Source organism: Meleagris gallopavo, chromosome 1 (genome assembly GCF_905368555.1).
Source record: "Meleagris gallopavo chromosome 1, MGAL_WU_HG_1.1, whole genome shotgun sequence".
Taxonomy (NCBI): Eukaryota; Metazoa; Chordata; class Aves; order Galliformes; family Phasianidae; genus Meleagris; species Meleagris gallopavo.
In genome coordinates, this window is record NC_139404.1 from 104,200,385 (window position 1) to 104,222,251 (window position 21,867).

Genomic DNA, 21,867 nt, shown 5'->3' on the forward strand with positions numbered 1-21,867 from the left:
CAAGGAGGAAAATAGTGGGTTTTATTGAACAGACTTTTTTTTTTTAATAGGAGCTTAAAATGCACTAATTCTCATTCTTACATTGCATAGTCTACTATGTTCAAGCAGAATATAAAGAGCTGTGCTCTATCACAGAAGAGCTATTTACAGATCAAACGTGTGACGGTTTTCCAGCCAACCATCAGAAAAATACCTACAGTGTGCTTAATCCTTCCTTGGAAAAATCCATGACTTACGCTTCCATTTCCAAGCATTAAACATTAAATTCCTGTTAACTGACTGGTAACATAAAAGTGGTAATTTGGAAATTCCACAAGAGAATATTTGAGTAACCAACTACACTCTTTTAGAGATATTTTTAATATAGCAACTATAATTCCAAATTTAAAAGCTCTTTGTAACCTATTTTTACTCCCGCAATGAATTTACCCAAACAATCCATAGTAAATGGATCATAATTTTGCCCTCATTCAAGTATTCTGATGGAAATAGACGTTTTTCATACAGTATATTTACTGGCAACTATTTTTCCATTCATATTAAAAATATCATTCCACTTGGAAAAATGACTTTGAAGTGCTGAGAAGTAGCATTCCAAATACACAAAATTGCAGTGACTGAACAGAACAGTGGAATTCTGAAAAAGGGATATAAGAATCTTATATAGTGCATGTACTCCTAGAATCATAGAATGGCTTGGGTTGGAAGGGACCTCAAGGATCATGAAGCTCCAACCCCCTCACCACAGGTAAGGCCACCAACCTCCATATCAAATACTAGACCAGGCTGCGTATGGCCCCATCCAACCCGGCCTTGAACAGTTCCAGGGACTCTAGAAGAGATCATTAATTTCTGTTCAATTAAGTTTGTTCCATTCAGAAATTTTTTTTTAAAAGAATAGGAAGCAAAATGAGAATGACTAAATAACATCTGCATTGCACTGTCAGTATACATGGATTGATTATACAAACCAGATGTTCAAACAGCCTAACACCTGTGCAGAACCAGCACCAAAGTGGTCTTGAATAAATTGGCTGAGAACACATCTTCCTACAGAAAAATCTAGAACAAGTCCTTCTCCTTTGTTAAAGGAATGATGCTTACTGAGTGAACATGTTAATCTGAAACTGCATGACCATGACACAATTATCACTAGTTCTCCTGATCAGCACTAGAATTTCAACTCACTCATCTACACATCAAAGCCATCTGGCACTACGGAGCTATGAAGAATTCAGTCTGGACTACATTCTGTCTCTTTAGAAAAGAGAAGAGCAAGAAATATTTGTGACTGCTGTACATCTAGGAAATATGTCAGCAAGTCCACAAAGCTTTCTCACCTGGAAAGCAGAAAACAGTCATTACAAATACCACCTTAAAAGACTAGTAATTTCCTAGGAGCACTGTACATTCAATATGGGCCTGTAACCCTATATCCATCTCTGAATAATCTCTTTGGGACATTATTTAGTCCTTTAAAGAAGAAACTTTTGAAGTCCACAATAAACAATGCATTCCCTTTCCCTCCCCTTCACCCCCCCTTCATAGCTCCTTCACATATGGATAACATATGGATAAATCCAGAAGAAAAATGTACCTTAAAGAGACAGGGAGAGTTTTTTTCAAAGTCATCAGAGAGAAAAAAAAAAAAAGAAGATTGTCTTGAGTGTCTTAGCAATCAAGACACAGGGATAAAGACTTAAAGAATTTGTGATTAAAAATAGTTGTGTGAAAATGCTGATGGGGCAGAGCAGAAAGATGATCAAGGAAAAGGCATGCAAAACCCAATTGCAAGATATTCTGTTTGGCATTAGTCAGCCAGTCAGGTTTTGTGAGCCTCCAGACAAGCTAGAACAAGTACCAGTGTACGTCACCATACATAAAGAAGGGAGAATTCAGAATTTTTTTAGAAGGTGGCTGTCAGGAACACACATGGCAGAATAAAGAGAGATTATTGTTTTGCAGTCTGTGCAACATGCTTAGTGCGTAAAGGAATTTCTAAGCTTTAGGACCTTATTTAATCCATACACTATTATTTAAAAGAAACAAGGGGAAAAAAAAGTTACCTTAGGAAAATGTTCATTTTCTGTTGAATTTCCAGAGAATTTTCGGCACAGAATTTAAGAATGAACTAAAAGTGCTAACGATGGAACTAAAAGTGCTAGAGATGGCACTTTACCTCAGATGACTTATAAGGTACATCCTAATTTGCAACTTGATAAGTGTATTTAGCATAGCTCTTTCTTAAAGCCAAGGAGTGCACATGCTAAGGACAGAAGGGACAGAAATAATTAGCTATCCAGTGAAAGTGCATGAGAATTAGGGAGAAAAAGAATCCCAATGGGCAGGGAGTGCAATAATGGGTTCAAGATCGGTTCTGTATACAGACAGGGAGGATTTCATTTTCAGTGTTAATGCAATGTTACCTTGTAATCCTAACAATTTTTTATTTTAAAAGCTTTCATATTAGAAAGTTTAAATGCAATCATCTTTGAGAAAAAAAAAAAAGCAGCAAGAATTGAGACTTCACATGTAGTCAACACTCACAGCTTCATGTCTACACAAAGATGCCGGTAACTCCGAGCACAACAGCCCCCACCACCAGGCTTTGGAATCAGCTGGTGCAGTCACAAGAACTACTGCAGAATTTGCTGCAAGGAAGCTTGAAAGCCAGATTTCCTCAGCACGTGTCCTTTTTCTGGCATTTCTGATACACCCTTTTAGCACTATAATGGTGTATTCACAAGCCCTGTTCAGATCATGCTTGTCAAAGCAAAAAAAAAAAATCAAAATTCAAGCACCTCTAAGCCTTCACACAGGTGAAACACGTTGTAGAACTTGGCTGATAATTACACTGATAACACAAAAAGAAATATTTGCTACCACTTAACAAAGGAATATTTGGCCAGCATGCTGAATATGAGGATAATATTTTGAGTCAGTTCTCTCAACAATAAGGAGTAATCAACACTGCAGCATACATACATTAAAGTTATTGAGTACTGATGGGTAAGCCTTTGTTTTCTACAATTGTTTCAACTGCACAGTCTCTGAATTTGCTCAGTCGTTACACTGAAAATAAAAGTCTGAGAGCCAAAGGGGAGTAACAGTTTTGAAAGAGAACAAAACAGACTCCCATCTTAAATTACGCCAATGGGGAAATGCAAGCAGAGGAGGAAAGTTCACGAAAGCAAGCAAAGAAATCCTCTGAACACCGTAAAAACTTGAAGATTCCCCATTCTATACCATTTACTTGATACTACATTTCTCACTTGTTTCAAAATAAGCATTTTTTAGAAATGCTGCTTGAAAGTAGAAGAGCTCAATTGCAATTGCTTGCTATTCTAGCAATAACTTTTCTTACTTATGTATTTCCATGGTTTTATAAAATCATGGAAAGTTGCACTATTTCCTGATAGCAGAAGGCGAAGACCGGTCATTCATTTGACTAATTCATTCCACTGGGTTTTCCATATGTGATTCATACGTACTGTACTGCTTTTTCCTGGAAAACATTTCACAAAGTCTGTACAAGATGCAAAGTGAAATATTTTCATTGTCTAGTTTCTAACTGTAGATCTTTGAGTCTCTCTCTTTAAAAGCAAATAGCATTCTTTTAATAAGTTCATTCTATAAAACACATTTTTGTTAACTCAAGCACTCCTATACTCAGGATGACTGCTATCATGATAAACATGCACACTCTTGTTCTTCTCAAAATGTTACTTGAGGCTTACATGCAGTTCTACTTAGACATATAAACAGACTTAGTACATCCTTTAATAGTACATTTTATCCTCTCTTGCCTGTCCTGATCCTGACATCGCTATTTTATGTCTTGATTCTGTTCCCAGTTGAAGTTAATGCCATAACATTGCCACTTTTCCAAGCGAAAGGAGGATCAAGTCTTTATCTGTAAGCTCCTCTTAATAGGGTTTTATACTATTTAGATGTCACCAACAAAATTATGGGGGCAGGGAAGAAGTCTGAAACTACCAGCAAATAAGGATTTAACTATTTAATACAACTGAAGATAAAACTATGAGGACAGGCTGACAGCTGATTTCATGGCAACCTCAGATGCTAAAGATTGTTAAGTTCTGCAAAAAAAAAAAACAAAACCCTCGAAGACAACCAGAGCTGTTGGCAGACCTAATGCCCACTCCATTAACCCAGCAAGGGCTACTGTGTTTAAATAGCAGGACACATCATTCTCTATCATTATATACATGAGAGGGGAAAAATAAAAGTATATCCATTTGAACCCTAAATCTACAGAAAATCATATAAAAGGAATTAAAGTTTGCCCAATAATTCTTCTTGCTTCTTTATAGAATTACAAACACTGGCCTCATTCGATATTTAGATGAAAATTATGTTGCACTTGAAGTTAAATTTCTGTGGGCCTGTAAGAGGAGCACCTCTGAAAAATTTTCTACCAAATCCTGAGACTTATGTCTCAAGAAACTGGGAATGATTGAGGGGCAAAAGGCAATGATTTGATTGCTAAAAAACAAACAAACTATAAAAGCAAATCTAAATGCTTATTCTTCCTCAGAAATAAAATGAAGAATATATGTGTTTTCCCACTTCATTTCCTCTATAATCCCATTTACTAGAACTTCAGTCAGAGATGCACTAGAAAACAGGATGGTGGCTATATTCTTTTTTTTTTTTTTTTTTTTTTTTGTAAGGAATACCTATGTCTCTATTGTAAGTCTGTTCTTTTTTTGGAACTCAAAACATTACCAAGAATTTGTTTACATAGAGGAACTGTAAAATAATAGTTCCCAGAAACTTCTTGCCAGACTGGTTTCTAAAATCCCTTCTGGTGTCAGTTCAACACAGCATGCACCAGTGGGGCCGTCTTTAGTACTTGGGCAAAGTTCTGGCTACTCTGATCGAGACTGAGTCAGGATGGTACTACTTAAACAAATGAGCCTTCAAAGGAGTTCTCAGGACCCTCACCTCCTCTCATTTTCATTAAGAAATTTAAGGGAACGTAGGTTTGTTTAGTATGCAGATAAGCTCTGGTTAGAATGAAATTACATGTAATCGTGTTTCACATTTATATGTGGGTTGCTGTGGCTGTGCAACAGGTTGGTTTCTCTTACCAGACATTCCTTCCTGCTTAATATGACAATTGATTACCCAGTTCTTCCTTTCCCAGACAGTCTGATGTAGCACTGCTCACATTTCTCATTGCTTGAGTTTGACTTACAAATTTCGTTTCCATGCGAGCTTTACAATCCTTGCTTCAGGCAGGCTTCACTGGACTTCCCATTAAGCTCCCCTCTGAACTCATTAGAAGTATTTTATCAGTTTTAGAAACCTATGTTGGCTCACATATAAGTAAAACAGTTCTATCAAAATAGGAACAATTTCCTTCTGGAGGTTAAACAACATTGAACTTCAATGGGACACTGAACATGAATGTAATTTCTCAGGCTTCCATACTGCTTTAAAACTTCTTGTTTACCTGCTTTATAGTTTCCCCAGAGCACTTTTCTGGAAAACACAACCATGAAGTCTTTTCTTGGGCCAAGGAAGAAAGGCACAAAGCTCCCTCCAGGGCACTGCCCTAGACTATTCTTAGTCTGCTATGACTGCCACTCTCCAAGATATTTCTGAGGAACTTCAATAAGTCACTGCAACAATAAAGCCTTAGTCAAAGGAAAGACTGCCATTGTATACTTAGCATTTAAATAACTACAGAAATGAAGACATCCTTCCCACGTGAACAGTTAAGGGTTATCGCTTTTCCAGATGAATTATGTCTCGATTATACTACTTCTGTAAAAAGCTTGGAGATTAAATGGTTTATTTCACAAAGTTTTACTATGAGGAGAAAAACCCTGATGTATTCAAATATTCTTCATAAGAACAGTTTGTGTGCAATTAATACATACTCTTCTAGGAGCTACAGTTTCATAAGCACTATTTTTACACAAAGGTCCTTTCTGAAAGTCACTTAGTTTTGATGGCCTCTAAGAAAAGCAGTACCTTGGCTGTTTGTATAGCCAACCGAGAAAATTTCAGCAGACATTTCAAACCCGAACAAGAAATCTTACAAGCATATCCAGTTCTGCGTCATGCAACCTAAATGTCAGAAAGGTTTTGCAAATTTAAATACAAAGTAATTACATAATCTTCAAATTAGACAATATGTAATGCAAAGTATTAACCATAGAAGTCAGTGAAAACAGAAGTGGGAGGGATTAAACAATAATGTGTGAAGATGCGTTGGGAAAAAAAAAAAGATGTGGGGAGGAAAAAAAAATTCTCTTAAGAAATGAGAGTCTTGTGAATTTACAAGAGAAGTTGCACTGTCAACTGTAAGAAAGAATCAGCTGTCTGCTTTAATGCTCCATCAGAAATTATCAGTTACATTAAAGATAAATCAGCATGCAGTAACAAAACTTCCCAGGGTATGTTTTTCCTCTGGCAAAGAGGGAAAAATAAATCACAGTAACTCACAGTAATACTTGGGAAAAGTTCTTTTTTAAATTACTGCACTGCAAGCTGTTTTGCCTATAATCACATCAATCACATCACAAGTGCAGGATGTAGCAATTACAGTAATTCCTTTACTGTTCGATATGGGTGAGGCTCCAATAAAATAAATACAATCGAGTCTCTCTGTTCATTAGTAAGGTTAGGTATCCCACCAACAATCTGTTAAAAATAAGACTATCCACTTCAACAATGAGAATTAGAACTACCTGCTTGGGTTCCCATGTTAAGACTTTTAAAGCCCTTATTTGCCCCGATCATACTTTGTTTTTACATTCACAGATCTAAGAACTATTCTCCCCCTAAACCCTTATGGGGTATCACAGACAACTTCTCAGTTTTCCCAGTCTTTACTCCTACTAGATATGCCCAGCTGTTCATAAAGAAAACAGCTGACCTCCCCAAACAACACCCCCATTCAGCATAACTGGCACCCAGCACTCTGCCAACTCCCCAGTGCCAGAAGCCACAGGTTCTCCTGCCAGAGGTCTGCCCTGCTGCACAAGGGCCTGAAAGGGACCAAGGTTCCTTCACTGACACAGTCCCGGCACTTCTGAGCTACATTAGCACAAGCCACTGATGGTTATATCTTTTAGCGGCCTTATTACAGCATGGTTTTGAAGCAGTGAAGTTCTGCAGCTGTTCTTTGTTTTCTTTTTGCTCCACTTGCATGGGATCTTTTACCTCCTATTTAAAGCTTAGATTTGTCACAATAATACTTGGGCAATATTTCAGGATTAAGTAACAGAACAAGTACACTTACAATACTTACGGTTAAACTATAGGCATCAGAGAGCTTCTGGAGTTTAACTTAGGCTTTCTCTATGGAAGGGGGATACGGAAGCAAAGAGAACAGAGATTCAGAGATTTAAACTTCTACTTTCCAGCTGATGAATAACCACTGAGAGATCAGAAGCTAATTATTATCATTTAGTCTGGTTCTTCCATCACCTTGGATTTTCATTTAGAAACTAGGTTAGATTTTACTTTTTAAAACATCATATGCCTTCTGCTTCGTTACTTATCATGACATTTAAGAGAACAGGTCTAATACAAATAACTTCAAGAACAAATGAACTGTGGGAAAGAACTCATCACCAACACCAAAACAGGTATCAGTGCTGTAATCTGATTTCCAGACCTAGGGACATTGTGAACACCATCAATTCAGGTCCCAGCTATGTCACGAGACTTCAAGTGCCTATATTGCAAGTTATGGCTGTTTTCAACTGTCCAGTTTTTCTATTTACTTCTTGCCTTGACTTCTGCAGTAATCTACGGTAGGGTGGTCCCTAAAATATTCCTAATTTAGCAAAAGTCCGCTACTTAAATAAACAGCTAGATCAGAACATTTTCAGAGAGAAAACCTCCTCAATTAGCAGTGTTACATAACTCCTGAACTTTTATGTATTACGGAGAAAAAAAGTGAATCCACAGCAGTGATTAAAAATTAAGAATTTTTATGCTAGGAATGCTGCAAAAATCTGATGACAATTCTATTATGTGTTTCTTAGAAACTAAGCTGTGCAATTAAGCAAAAAAAAAAAAAAAAAAACAACAACAAATAATAATAAAGAAAAAAAACACAAACCTGAACCTCAAAGCCTGCAACAGATAAACAGCTACAGCCCTGTTACTTTGCCCACTTCAGGGTCTTCAAATGTGAAGTCTCTGCCTCAGTGATGAGGGCAGCAGTGAGCAGAACAACTGCTTGAACAGAATGGCCTCTTCCACAGTTCTTAAGTCCATGTGCCGGAATGCAGCCACAGTGAGCAGCCTAACTCACCAGCACTTCCCTCATACAGCAGTCATCAGGAGTAACCTTCTCCTCTCACTTTCAGTTCTGTGGCTTCTGTGGCTTCTAAAAGCAAAGTAGGAGTGTGGGGCATTTCCACTCACCCGAATGGTACCATTCTGATGCACTTAACATACTTTATATTTAAAATTCAGTCACCTTCATGCACCAAATTTTATGTAAGTAAAACAATTGGTCCTTTGAAAGACTACTATTGTTAAAGGATGAAGCTAAATCTAGATATTACCTTGGGTTTAATTTAAATGCAGCATGAATGTGTATTTTCTCTAGGTGTTAAGCCATCACTTCCAACAAGTAAAAACAGGATTTGTCCCAAAACCTTTTCCCGCAATTTTTTTCCCCCTCCTCCTTTCTTCCCTCATTTATGCCAGGTACCAGCTATGTAATACTGACCGAAGATATAACCATAATTATGAATAATTCAGTGAAGTGCTTGCGATTACTTATTGTGATTTATTACCATGAAAAATGCATCATTATTATGCCAAAACTACTACTTGAAGGAGTAGGAAGGTTGGGAAAGGTGAGGACTGAACTGTATGAAAGCAGCATACATTCTGGTGCTTTTTTAATGACTATTTCTTTATAACATTTGCATAACTTAAAGATGCAAGATTATCAAAGCTAAGTACAAGTTTTCTATTCTACTGCATTCATCTTCTGACCATTCTTTTGTGCTCTCTGTGAACAAGGGAAAAATAAAGGGGAAAAGAAGGCAGAGTATAACTCAGGAGTCTTTAGAAAACCACAAGGGCTGTGGAGAAGCAGGCTGGTATTTTTTGAACTTTAAAGAATGAAATTTTCCACTGGAGTCAGTGAAGGAAGAATGGGAGATGGTTTCAAAATATTTTTCAAGAATGTTCTGGGTGGGTAGCAGAAGAACAATATAATTGCAATTAGTGATCATGTTTCTAAGAACACACTAAGCATACTCAAGAAGTTTCAAAAGCATTTTTAAAATATTCTGATAAAGAGAATAAAATGAGCCACAGAAGAGGCTGGATTTTATCTTAAATCAGATGTATTTTTGCCAAGGTTAATGTCTAATATTCTGTAATTTTCTCAGGCATATTAAGCTAATGACATGGTACAAGGTATGATAAATTATATAACTTATATTTCCGACCTTACTAAATAATATTGATTACGGCTTTTTAACAGCAAAGAGATTTAATCTGTCTGCCAAGTTTGTGAAGCTTCCTACATAACTAACCCTTTCATTGCAGCAGGCACAGAACAGCCACACAAGGGCTCAATTATTTTAGCCATTTACAGAAACAGAGACATTAAAAAACACAGAATCCTAGAATTGGCAAGGTTGGAAAAGGCACACAAGATCACCCAGTCCAAACATCCACCCATCATCAATAGCTCTCACACGCAGAATAACATATGACCATCTGACCTAATCCTAGATCCTTCAGGGTAATTTTGCTATTGAAACGCCACTGGTAACAACAACAAAAAAAAGCAGTGGTATTTCAAGCTTTTGCAGTACTTAACAATAGAGCTTTCAGAATGCAGTCATTTTCCTTGTTCAGATGGAAAGAACACACCTGCTTTGTGTAAAGGGAAAAAAAGATCATCTTTAAAAAATAACTCCTGAAACTGCTTTAACTTCCTGGATATTCAAAGCAACAGTATTTGTTTATAAACTTATGCTTCAACTAATATTGCTGAAAAAACAAGTATGGTTCATAGAAACATAGAGTAGCCTGGGTTGAAAAGGGCCACAAAGATCATCCAGTTTCAACCCCCTGCTATGTGCAGGGTTGCCAACCACCAGACCAGGCTGCCCCGAGCCACATCCAGCCTGGCCTTGAATGCCTCCAGGGATGGGGCAACATTCCTCTGTGTAAGGTTCCAGATTTCATTGTATTTTCTGTTTCCCTCTTCCTTCTGAAATGCCTGGCTTTCATGGAGCAGGGGAGATGAACACTTCTTATTGATATTAGAGAGGAACAACGAACAAAGCTTCTTTTTTGGATTTTATTTATTTATTTATTGCAACTCACCAGGGAAGAAACAAGAGACATAGCTGCATCTCAAGTAGTTAAAGATCAATCTCTTCAAAAAACACCTATCAACAGATGCACTTCATCTGCTAAGGGTTTAGGTTACACACACTGCTTTTAAAAATTGTTAAAAGTTAGTTTGAAGTTATTATATACCTTACAGGTAACTGACCTTCTCCCAGATCCCTTTCTCAAGAGAAAGGTATCTGACTCTTGATGCAAAGGCTTTATCTGTTCATGCCTAATAGGTGGGCTTTATTTAGCATCCTTAAATTATATGTTGTAATGAGGCGTGAACACATAGGCTAACAGCATTTTTAATAGTCAGAAGTCAATGATTTAACCTAGTCTGATCCAATCCAATTTATTCTTTTGGTTATACAACCCCCAGCAGGAGTTATTCATACTTTCCACTGACTGCAACAGCAGCTGCTTCACTATCACTCTGGAGCCTCAGGAAAATTCAAGCCCTTAATCACTATTTCCATTAGCCAACAGATCTTTGCTATCAGCTTGAAGCAATACAGCCAAAGTGCCAAGAAGCATACCTACAGGAAATCGAGTAAATAAATAAATAAATCTATCCTGCAAAGACGCTTCCACATCTATCAGCAGCTGGAAAAGTACCAGGAATGGGCTCCCATCAATTCCCCTTAGCTTTCACAAGCCACACACAGAAGTTTGCTGTGCAATACTTTACAAGTATGCATCTCCCACTGGACAGAAGAAAACATCTCATTTAATAAGATCACAATCTTCAGGACATACGCATTCTAATTCTTACCAAATCTTCTCTCCCTTTGCCCATACTTAATTACACCCTCCAAACAGGGCAAACCAGTCTAGTCTACTACATACATACTCCCACTATTAGATGTAAAGAAGTCTCAGCTTTCCAGGGTAATGGATAACTTACTATTGCCTCTTCCCAGCAGGACCACCAGCACTGAACAACTTACTAATTATCTCCCACCTCTGGGAGGGTTTAGCATCTACAACTGTCAGGTTGCGCTCCTTTTCTCATTTTCACAGAAGCACAGAATGGTTTGGGTTGGGAGGGACCTAAAAGATCAGGCAGTTCCAACACCCCTGCTATAGGCAGGGACATTTCCCACCATACTAGGCTGCTCAAAGCCCCATCCAGCCTGGCCTTCAGTACTTCTAGGGATGGGGCAGCCACAACTTCACTGGTAATCCCATCAATGATGTGTTTTATCTAACTACTGGATTATGACTGGCTTTTTCTCTTACAAAATTCAGAACCCAATTGCTTACAATACAGCTTGAATTTACTGGCAGTTCACTAGCTCTGTTGTGCTAGCTTCCTAACTCTACAGAGAAAGGAAACAGTACAAAAGAAGAAGGAACTATTCCCCACACCTTTCAGCCTTGGAAAGCATACTGACTTTCAGAAGTACTTTCCATCCAGACAAACCTTTGTTTTGAAAGCGAGCCCAAACCTTCACAGAAACTTCCAGAATGGCATTCCATTAACAAAAGAAAACAAACTTATTGTTTGACACGCCTATAAAGCATCTGAAAAGGCATTTCTTGGCATCCTGTCCTAAGGATACCAAGATTATGATTACCGTAATGAATACACACACAAATCTAACGTTCAAACAGTACTTATCTCGCCATTATCTTCGCTCCAAGTACAATCCAGCATAACTATCTGCAGCTAAAAAAAACAGGACATTAAGCTTTTATTGCATCCTCTATGTATTCCTCAGGAAAGCCCTTCCCACCATCTCAATGGGGCAACATCTTAACATAACTTTCAGGACAGAAGTGTCAAAAGCAGGTTATTCTTCTCCTCGCCAGTCTTCTGTTAAATGGCTCAAAAGTTTACACATTCAAAAACATCCTTCAGTCAGGCTAAATACACATAGGAAGAAGTAATCATAGTACTTTCAGATCTCTCCTATTGCACTCTCTTGAATTGGTCACAATTATCTCCCCAAAAAACACATTATCTCACATCTTATAGGGACTTTCATTCTTCTGTTATATCTTCTGTACTTCACAAACAACAAGCAACCAAAATCCAACTCATGAGGCTAGCAACCTACTCTTAGTACAGTAGCTGAAAGCACATTTTCCTTCCAGGAAGTCAGCCAACATCAAAATAACTGCAAAAAAGAAAACTTCCAAAGAGGAAAAACAATTATCAGTGTCAGATTCAATTATTAGCTTCAAAACTATCTGAAAATCTGCAACAACGTGAAAGAAGTTTATCTTAGACAAAGTTACTTTTTTTTTTTTTTTAATAAATGAAATCTAGTGATAAAAGCTCTGCTTTTATGTGTGCTATCAGTACTAGTGATTCACAGAGCTAACAAAGTGAGAAGCCCTTCTAGTTATCTCTGGCAGTAACAAACGCTTGCAAGTAGAGAAAAGAAGTATAAAGGCAGGTAAACAGATTTCTCCCAACTAATTCTTGCAATAGCAAATCAAAAACTTTGAGGATCAGGTTATACCCTAATCACTGTGCTTGATGGCTACTATTCATGAATCAGTTCCACTCCTTTCTTAATACTAAGCTCTTGGCCTCTAACATTCTAGGGCAATGAGATCAATGGTTTAATTATGCACTACACACACAAAATAATTGTATTTGAGACCTCATTTCCCACTTCGGGTTCACTAAAGACAGCTGGATATTTCAGCTTCACTAATTTATTTCCAGTGTATGTTCTATGCTGGAAATTTTTCGTGTGGTGGCTTACTCCCACACCTCCCCTCTCCCATGGGAATGAAAATTCTTTGCTCTTTACATTCTGTAGAATGTGATGGAGCCCTTTTTTTTTTTTTCCCCTTAAGTCTGCAAATCCTTCATAAATACCAGGTTACAATAATTAATACTGCATGAATGATCTCTTCAAACTTAAAAATGCAGTTTCCATTAGGAGGTGCAAGCAGGTTCTGGCTATCTGAATGGAAAAACCCGTAACTAATTATAAAGCCATTCCTAGTTCCTTTGAGGCCAGATGTGTCTATAAAGCTCCCGTCACAAGGAAAGCAAAGTCCTTATGTTACTCCATTTATGAGGTACTATTATCATTTGTTGTATCAAGTCTTGGGGGTGAGGGGCATGGGGGGAAGGGGGGGGGGAAGAGCACAAACAAACCATAAATTGCACTTTTGAGATTACTTCACCTTGTTGAAGTCTCACTATAAAAGGGGCTTTGAATTCCCTTGTTTCTATCAACCGGTCTGTGGAAAATATTAACAAGCTTCAGAAACTGTTCTTTGACATTGTATCTTACCTGCTACACCCATGTCAAACAGCTTGTGGATTATTTATCAGAAGAGGCAATAACAGGACAAGAACTTGAGAAGCACCTCCATGCAAAGTCTGAAGTACAGAAACATACTTAGAAGAAGAGGAAAACACCTAAACCAATTCCAACTAAAACTACCTATTATCCCTATTGAAGAAGGTGACACATCTGATAACTGGAATACAATTTCAGAAAAAGAAAGGAAAAGAAACATCATGCACTAGGATTTACAGTATATTTTCACATCCAGGAAATAACATTAATTTAGGCTTTCTTTTAGTACTTCATGTGCTGAAGTCTGAACATGCTTTCAACTTCACGATTTGAACTTCACAATTTGTTTACCTGTTTTTTTAAACGCTTTACTGGGTTTCTTTCCAACCTTTTCTAACACTCACCCATGACCAGAAAGCCTTTTATTGAAGAACAACATTATTAAAAGTATATACATTTACAAACATTTTCCATTGCAGTGTCATCAACTGAACAATTATCTTCAGTAACAAACTGCTGGAGACCTAAGCTTTCCCTATGATTGCTGTCAAAAAGAGCATATTTATAATTTTAAGCCTGCTCTGCAGAAGAGAGTTTAGTTGTTACCAATTAACATAAACATTATTGCTTACACCAGCAAATCTTAAGGCGTCTTCCTGAGAGGTAATTGGGATGATTTTAAGTTCATACCACACCTAATATTCTGTAGTTATTTTTACACTTTCCTTTTACAGGAAATTTCTGGAGAACAGATCTTAATTTGTTCCTGAAATACATCAATAACAAAGAACATAAGGAAATGTACTCTGTAGCATTACTACGTATACTAAACTTATTGGTACGATCGGAGCACAGTGATTTAAACCAGACAAAACTCCTCAAGGCTTCCATTTGATTCTGAAGAAAAACTAAAGTTTAAGTTTCTTTAAACTTCTTTCTTTAATATTTGCAGTACCTACGCTATTAATGACCGTTTTAAAATACTTATTTTTACTCTGTGCAAAGTAATTCTAAGCCACCCAAAAACCATCTTGTGCAGCACTGCTGAAAAACTTCCCATTTATAGCCAAACACACCAAATATGAATGTCACTTACTCTTATTTTCACCTTACAGATATGGCTTTCCTTAAAATATTACATAAGTGACATACTTCCATTTTATTTCTACATACGGAGGGACTTGCATCACTGCTCGAGGAGTAGGATGGATGGATGGCTGCTGCACTTTAAGGACTTCACTTGTACCAGAGCATCAGATGTAGAAATAAGTATTTTACATTTCTCCCCTGACCTAGGTGACCTACAAAGCCTCTAAGTGTGATATCAACCTCATTTGCTCCAAATATCTCCTCTGAACAAGATCAAGACACTGCAAGCTGCAGCATGAGGTTTCTTGTGAGTACCTTATTTCAATCAAAATTTCAACCAGTATTCAGGTATGATGCACTCTGAAATGCTTTGAAGACAGCAGAATAAACCAGAACTGTAGAAGCAGAAGTAATTTGCCTTCCCCTTGTGAAATCACAACCTCTACTATTGTTTCACGGCACTATCCGTACTCTCACAAGGATAACTAAATGTGGGTAATATTTAAAGGAAGCCATCTGAATTGCTGTTCAATGGTTCAAAATTCAAGTATATGATAAAGCAGTCTAGCACTGCTTGAACAAACATCTTTGTGCTGTACAGTCTCTTCAGCCCCTTCTACTCCAGCTGAAGAAAGAGTATTTGGCTCAAAAGACGATTTCTCCAAGTCATCTTTGTGATGGGAACCAAAGCAGAATCCCACATGGGCACTGAGAAGAGCAAGTAGAAAAGTCTGTCTGGGCTCACAAGGCCAGAAAAAGCTACTCAGGTGAGAAGACTGAAGACATCATCTATAACCAAACAGTCATCTCGTGATGACTATTACCAAGATTTCCATATAAACTGTATATACAGTACAAAATGCTCACATTATTCATAAAGTACGCCAGCTTATAAGACAAGGTTTTTCCAAAGATTCCCAGGTGATTAGATATCCCAATGACTCTCAGGAGTTCTGCTTGTGCACTTAGCAGACTGGATGCATCCCAGGAGCCATAAAACTGCATTAGTATGATATTATGCTCTACAGTAACATCAAAGATTATCACATCAGCCAAAGCACTGCATTTATATGGGCTCCAGACTTGGAGTCACTCAGAAGTCTGTCTTAAATTGTTAATAGCTGCAGAATAAACTTGTATCATCTGGAAGTAGAGCAGCTAAATACTTCTGGATCTTTAATTTACCACAAGAACTTTCATCCTGGAAGATTTTTTTTTTTTTAATCACAGAATCATTAAGGCTGAAAAAGACCTCACCCAGTCCAACCATCAGCCCACCCCCACCACGCCCAATGACCACTTCTCTCAGTGCCACATCCACACGGCTCCTGAACACCTCCAGGGACGGTGACTGCACCACCTCCCTGGGCAGCCTGTGCCACTGCCTCACTGCTCTTGCTGAGAAAAAATGGATCCTATTATTGAACCTGAATCATGCTTAGTTATTTTATTGTTGAATGCAAAAACAGGGCCACTGGGATATGATTTTTAACAATCTTAAGCCAGTGCATTTTTTTTTGAATGAACAGAAAGAATTATAAACATTGCTGCAAAGATTATTTGAGGAAAAAAAAAAAAAAACAACACTGGCAGAGAAAGAATGAGTCTTCAAAGCACATAGGAAAGTATGGATTCCATACAGTTTTCATTAAAGGAACATTTCACCAAAAGCAGTCCTGTGGTCACAAAAATGTAAGCACGTAGAAAACATTTACCTTCTTGAAATTTACTTTTACTTTTTTTTTTTTTTAATGTAACTTAAGAGGTTTAACACACTAAGTAAAAGGATTAACAGGCATGTGACTAAAACAGGAAGAGATTACCAGAAAACCCAAGTACTAATTTGTAAGGAAGGTTTTGTAAGTATTCCTGAGATATTTGAGTAAGTTCCTGTAAAGCAGAAGTAATTCTAAGCATTTAATACAAAATACATTCAGCATCTCATTATTATTTCAGCAGGCTGAAAGTCAATTAAAAGTTTCCAGAAGCACGGCTCATTTAACAATGAGTTTATTTTCAGATCAATTCACAAACAAGTTTTTTCCATATTAAAACTATACAAAGCTGAAGGAAGACTAGAATTGTAAAGCTATGATAATCATTAACAAGATGCAGTTTATCTGCCGTTAGTGCTTTTCCTCTTGGTTATATTACAGCAGAGAATTCTGTTCATTTTGAAGACCTTATCTTCATGCACTATTATGGTCTTTTATAAAAATAATAATAACAATCACAGCTCAGCTTATGCATGCTTGCTATTGGAGGTTACGTGAGGACACATTCTCTGTAATGCTTGCAGGAGACTGGCTTACTCCTACTAATACACTTAAAAGTGATCAAGCTAAGGTCCTTTAAAAGTTCAGCTTTCAGCGATGTTTTTTTTCTAGCAGGTTCTGGAGAAAAACCTATTATTGCAATATAACCAAATGTTATCTATGAATGCAAGTTTTCCATCAAGGAAAATCTCCTATATTTGTTAGTTTGCAGTAACTTGAAAGATTTAGTAGATTAAGGCAATTATAGATACCTTAAAGTAATGCAAGGAATTCAAGCCATTCTAAGGAAAATAGCTGCAAGGAAAACCTTCCAGTTTCTTAGCACTCACTCCTCCCCCCAAAAGAAACAAAAAAAGCCCATCAACTCAACAAGAAGCAGCAAAAAGCACAACCAAGAGTAGTTTATCAGTAGCCCCAAGCTGAGTTCTTTCTAAGTACTCTTTACATTTCTCTCCCTCCTCACAAGTTAAACGAGTGATACTCATCTACAGTTCAGCTAAAATAGAAAGCAGTCAGAACAGACCCAGGTAACCTACTTAGCAAGAGACTGCCCGGGTATAAACGAAGTTATTTAGCCCCCCTTGTGGCTGCGCACTGAAGTTTAAAATCATCACTGAAGTATGCCACATCCCTCCAGGATTACAAGATACACGCAAGCCTATTACCTCCCACACTTGCCATTTGACAGTAGAAGTTCTATTTAAAACACAGAGTGTCCTCTACTGACACAAAAAAAAAAAAAAAAAAGATTAAAAAAAAATGAATACCAGATAAGGAAAATGGAAATGGGCAAAAACATAATTGCTGGCCCTGGTAATTAGCTACTGACTTTATTGTTGTTATTTAAGTGAGTATACAGATGCAGTTAAACCAAACCCTTTTGCATGCTGTATGAATAAATGCTGCTTTAAGGAAAAAAAAAAAAAAAAAAAAAAAAAAAAAGAAATTCTCAAGCATAAAGCCAACACGAGATTACCGAACAGCTTGCAGTAATGTGGTAGAAGATGTATCAGAACATCAAACCAGCACTTTTTCAAGGCAATCAGCTAACCTGAAGATCACATAAAGGCTTTCTACCAGAGATCATTTACTGGACACTTCTGTGAAAGCAAAGACAAAAGTATAATGTCTATAGGAATTTCTCCAACTGTACTTTGGAAGAAACTTGAGAATAAGTATTGCAGCATTCTCTGAAAGATACTAAAAATGACACTGTAAAAAACATCCATGGGAGATTTAAATTCTTTCTTACAAGAATACAGGAAAGAAATTGTCATTTACTAGTACTATTAACTCACTTGATAAGATACTATACAGGGGATGATCTGAAAGTACTGCCTACTGTCTTATTATGTTGGCCTGCAACATCAGAGGCAGCTGTGTGGCAGTAGAGGTTGGACCTCCCCACCCATATTCCATTACATTTTGTTGCCATGAGACTGATGGCAGCAGAGGGGCTGTCTGACACAATGGTGCTTGATACGGAAGTGTGTACGAGAAAAGGTGTGTCAATGAATTCCTCTGTATGGAAAAAATGGCACCCACTGACATTCATTGATGCTTGCTGAATATTTATGGAGACCAAACAGTGGATGTGAGTGCAGTGTGGGGTGGGTGGTGCGTTTCAGTAGCAGTGACAGTGACGTGAAATGAAGCATTTCCAATGAAATATTCCATAAACAAATCACTGATTTCAAAGAATCGACTCTGAACAGCCTCATTTTTTATTTTTTTTTTTTTAAACATCTCTACCCACATGATTTGGTGGCAACAGTAATCTAAAAAAATGCTGCAGCCACATGCCAACCTAACCCTCAGTACTTTCACACAAGCACAAATCACTGGAAACAGGAGGGCAAAATGGAAATAGATGCTGCCAGTCATCTCCTAGCTGCCCTGTCTCACCCTCCTCAAATAGGGCAATCCAGGATTATTAAGTGGCCTACGAGAGCGGAAAAAAAAAAATCCACAACTATGTAGACAAGGTATTTTAAGACTGTTACATACACGCAATTTCCTACCTTTTCCAGAACAGATGAAAACACATTACACAAACAAAAATCATAGATATTTATAAAAATACCATGTCTTGTGATGTTATATTTTACAATACCTTTACTTATTCCTTTAGCACAGAGATAAAATTAAATGCCCTTACTGAATTTGCAAAGACTTGCTAGTTTAAGCTTATTGTACCAAAAAAAAAAAAAAAAGGAAATTTTCTTAAAGTTTACTCCTTAAAGCACAGTCTTTAAAGTTATTACACTATGACCATTTCCAAACACTAAGTCATCGCTCTAGACCAAAATACCTTCATTTCCCAGATAGCAGAATCAGTAACTGCTAATGGAGAATTGGATGGAACGCATGGGAGGCTCCGATCTCTTTCCCATTTCAGTATAACCTTATTCTCTCCACAACACCCACCAGCACTATGTTGAATCCACCCCTTCCCTACTCAAACAGAGATGCAGCCTCAGTGCCTCATCCCGCCTCTTCTCTTTGCAAGTGACAGGTGGTCAACAGGGCATGATGAAAACATACCCAGTCCATTATTAACCTACTGTTCTCATACAAAGTAGTGGTCTGTTTTCAGCCACCTCTGCATTAATTGGGGGTAACTTATGCATTCCATGGCTGAGGTTCAGCAAGCCAAAAAGTAAGCTATTCTTTAGTCTATTGGAAGACAGCACACCTACCAAGTGCCACAAAAATCTTTCCTGAAGTTTTATAAGTAAGAATATCCCTCCCTGTTGGACATAAATATCACTTTTACACAGGTTCAAAATAATTCTTCTATTGTCTGTCTTTGAAATTTAATTTGAAGAGCAACAGTGGTGGTGAAGTAACCACACATACAGGCATCCATAGTTAAGATCACAGCGAGATGATCAGTCTCCAATTAATTTGCCATTATTTTAATTAATCTGCATTCCTTCCTGCTGCAACTCTTGGCAAGAAAAAAAAAGTAGAAAGCATAGAAAAATTATTGCAATTTCAAGGACACACAAGGCTTTGCTGTGATCTAAATTAAGAGTGTCACAAGACCAAGAATCTTTGGAACCAAAACAGATGGAAAAACCATTTAAATATGTAAGTACCTCCCGGTCTGGCTTGCAACTATGCATCTGTGTTGTCATGCATCTAACCATTTTCAATCCATTCATTTTAAGACTACAGAATCCATCCAAGAAAATACTATTACTACCTGCAGCTGAAGATACTACATAGAATTGATTACTGATATTTTCCCAGGCAGGTTTGGAGTTAATTTATTTTAAGTAGGATAAATCCGTACAAGAGTGCCATTTCTGTCACACCAGCAGGTGCCCTAAGCGATACAGAAAAATCAGGTTGGCACTGGAGGTTACAGAACTTGAAAAAGTAACAGTAGTGATGGAGGTACATTGTATTCCACTTTCCGGAACCTTTTTAATATGAGACTGTTGGTAGGGTTAAGATATTGAGCTACTGCTCTAACAGCTCTTAGCTGCCTTCCACCAAGGGACTGACAATTATTTTAACAGTATTTTAAAAATCAGGAACGGCGTATTTCAGTTAATTTCTGTCTACTTAAAAAGTAAACGTGTTCTTAAGTATCAAAGGCAGTAGAAAATATGATCTTGATGGCAAAATGAGCTATAAGAGAAGCCTACAGCAAGGCAGACTTCAGTCATTCTTTAGTCCTAGACACCAATGAAACAAGTAAAAGAAGAATGAAAAACGAAGCTTGGCTTGGTCTTCCACCAAGAAAAACGCAGATGAGGAGCAATCCTGAAACAGTTGCATCCATTTATTACACTTAGAGCTGCATTAGACTTCAGGCAAACGAGTTTACACCATTCTTCTGACAGCTTGCTGCCACCCTGCTCCGGAGCAGCGATTCGTCATTCTGTTCGCATCCTTGCCTTCTTGGCAGGAAAGCTCCGTGACCCCCCAGCCCCCTGCTTACCACCCGCTCCCCGAGTCGCGGCCAGAGCAGTGACGGTGCCCGTCCTTCCCCCCCCCCCCCTCCCAGCTCCGCCGCCCGCCCGCCCGTCCCCGCCCGCACAGCCCGAGGCGGCGGCCACGACGGAGGGAAGGAGGGGCGGGAGCGGGCCGGGCCGCGCCGGGCCGAGCCGAACGGCGGCTCCTCGCCGGCAGAGGGAGCCGGCCCAGAGCCGCCCGCGTCGCCGCTCTCACCCGGCACTGGCCGTCCTGGAAGACGCGCGGGTCCAGGTTGCAGGCGATGGTGGCGGTGGGCAGATCCTGCAGCACCACCGCCTCCATCTCGCCGCCGGCGAAGCTCCAGTCCGGTTCGGCCTCGGGTGGCGGCAGCGCCTCCGCCTCCTCTTCCTCTTCCCTCGTTTCCCCGAGCGGCGGCTCCTCCCGGCCTGCCGGGCCCCTCCCGCCGCCGCGGCCACCGCTCTCCATGGCCGGGGGCGAGCGGAGCCCCCGCGGGGCGGGGCCCGGCGGCGGCTGAGGCAGCCTCGAGCGCCTCGCGCCGGCAGCCGTTCCCCCCCACCTTCGCGTTTCTTAACCCCTGCGCGCGTTTAACCGTCTCCTTCCTGCTCTTCCTGCTCCCCGCGCGCACGGCACACGGCGCCGCCTGAGCCAATAGGACGCGGCGCCGCAGCAACAGGTGGCCTGCACAAGCCGGGCGCCGCTGCCGCCATCTTGACTGAGGGCAGGGGGCGCGCCTCATTCTCCCAGCCGTGTGTGTGAGGGACTCTGCGTGCCCTGCGGCGTGGGGCAGCTGCGCGCACAGGGGTGGGTGGTCAGAGCATTAGGGGTAGTGTGGAGCGTAGTGTCTGTGACCTAGTGTTAGAATCACGGAATCATTAAGGTTGGAAAAGACCACTAAGTTCACCCAGTTCAACCGTCCACCCCCACCACGCCCA

General features: G+C 39.1%; 1 protein-coding gene across 1 annotated transcript in view; it reads right to left on the bottom strand.

The window, feature by feature from the left end:
- Positions 1–21,593, bottom strand: part of RCAN1 (regulator of calcineurin 1) — a 40,751-nt gene extending 19,158 nt beyond the window's left edge. Inside the window, exon 1 of the mRNA XM_085242587.1 lies at positions 21,170–21,593. Coding sequence (XP_085098713.1) covers positions 21,170–21,400 — 231 coding nt within the window. The 5' untranslated portion in view covers positions 21,401–21,593. The remainder of the gene's footprint in view (positions 1–21,169) is intronic.
- Between the last annotated feature and the right edge of the window lie 274 nt (positions 21,594–21,867).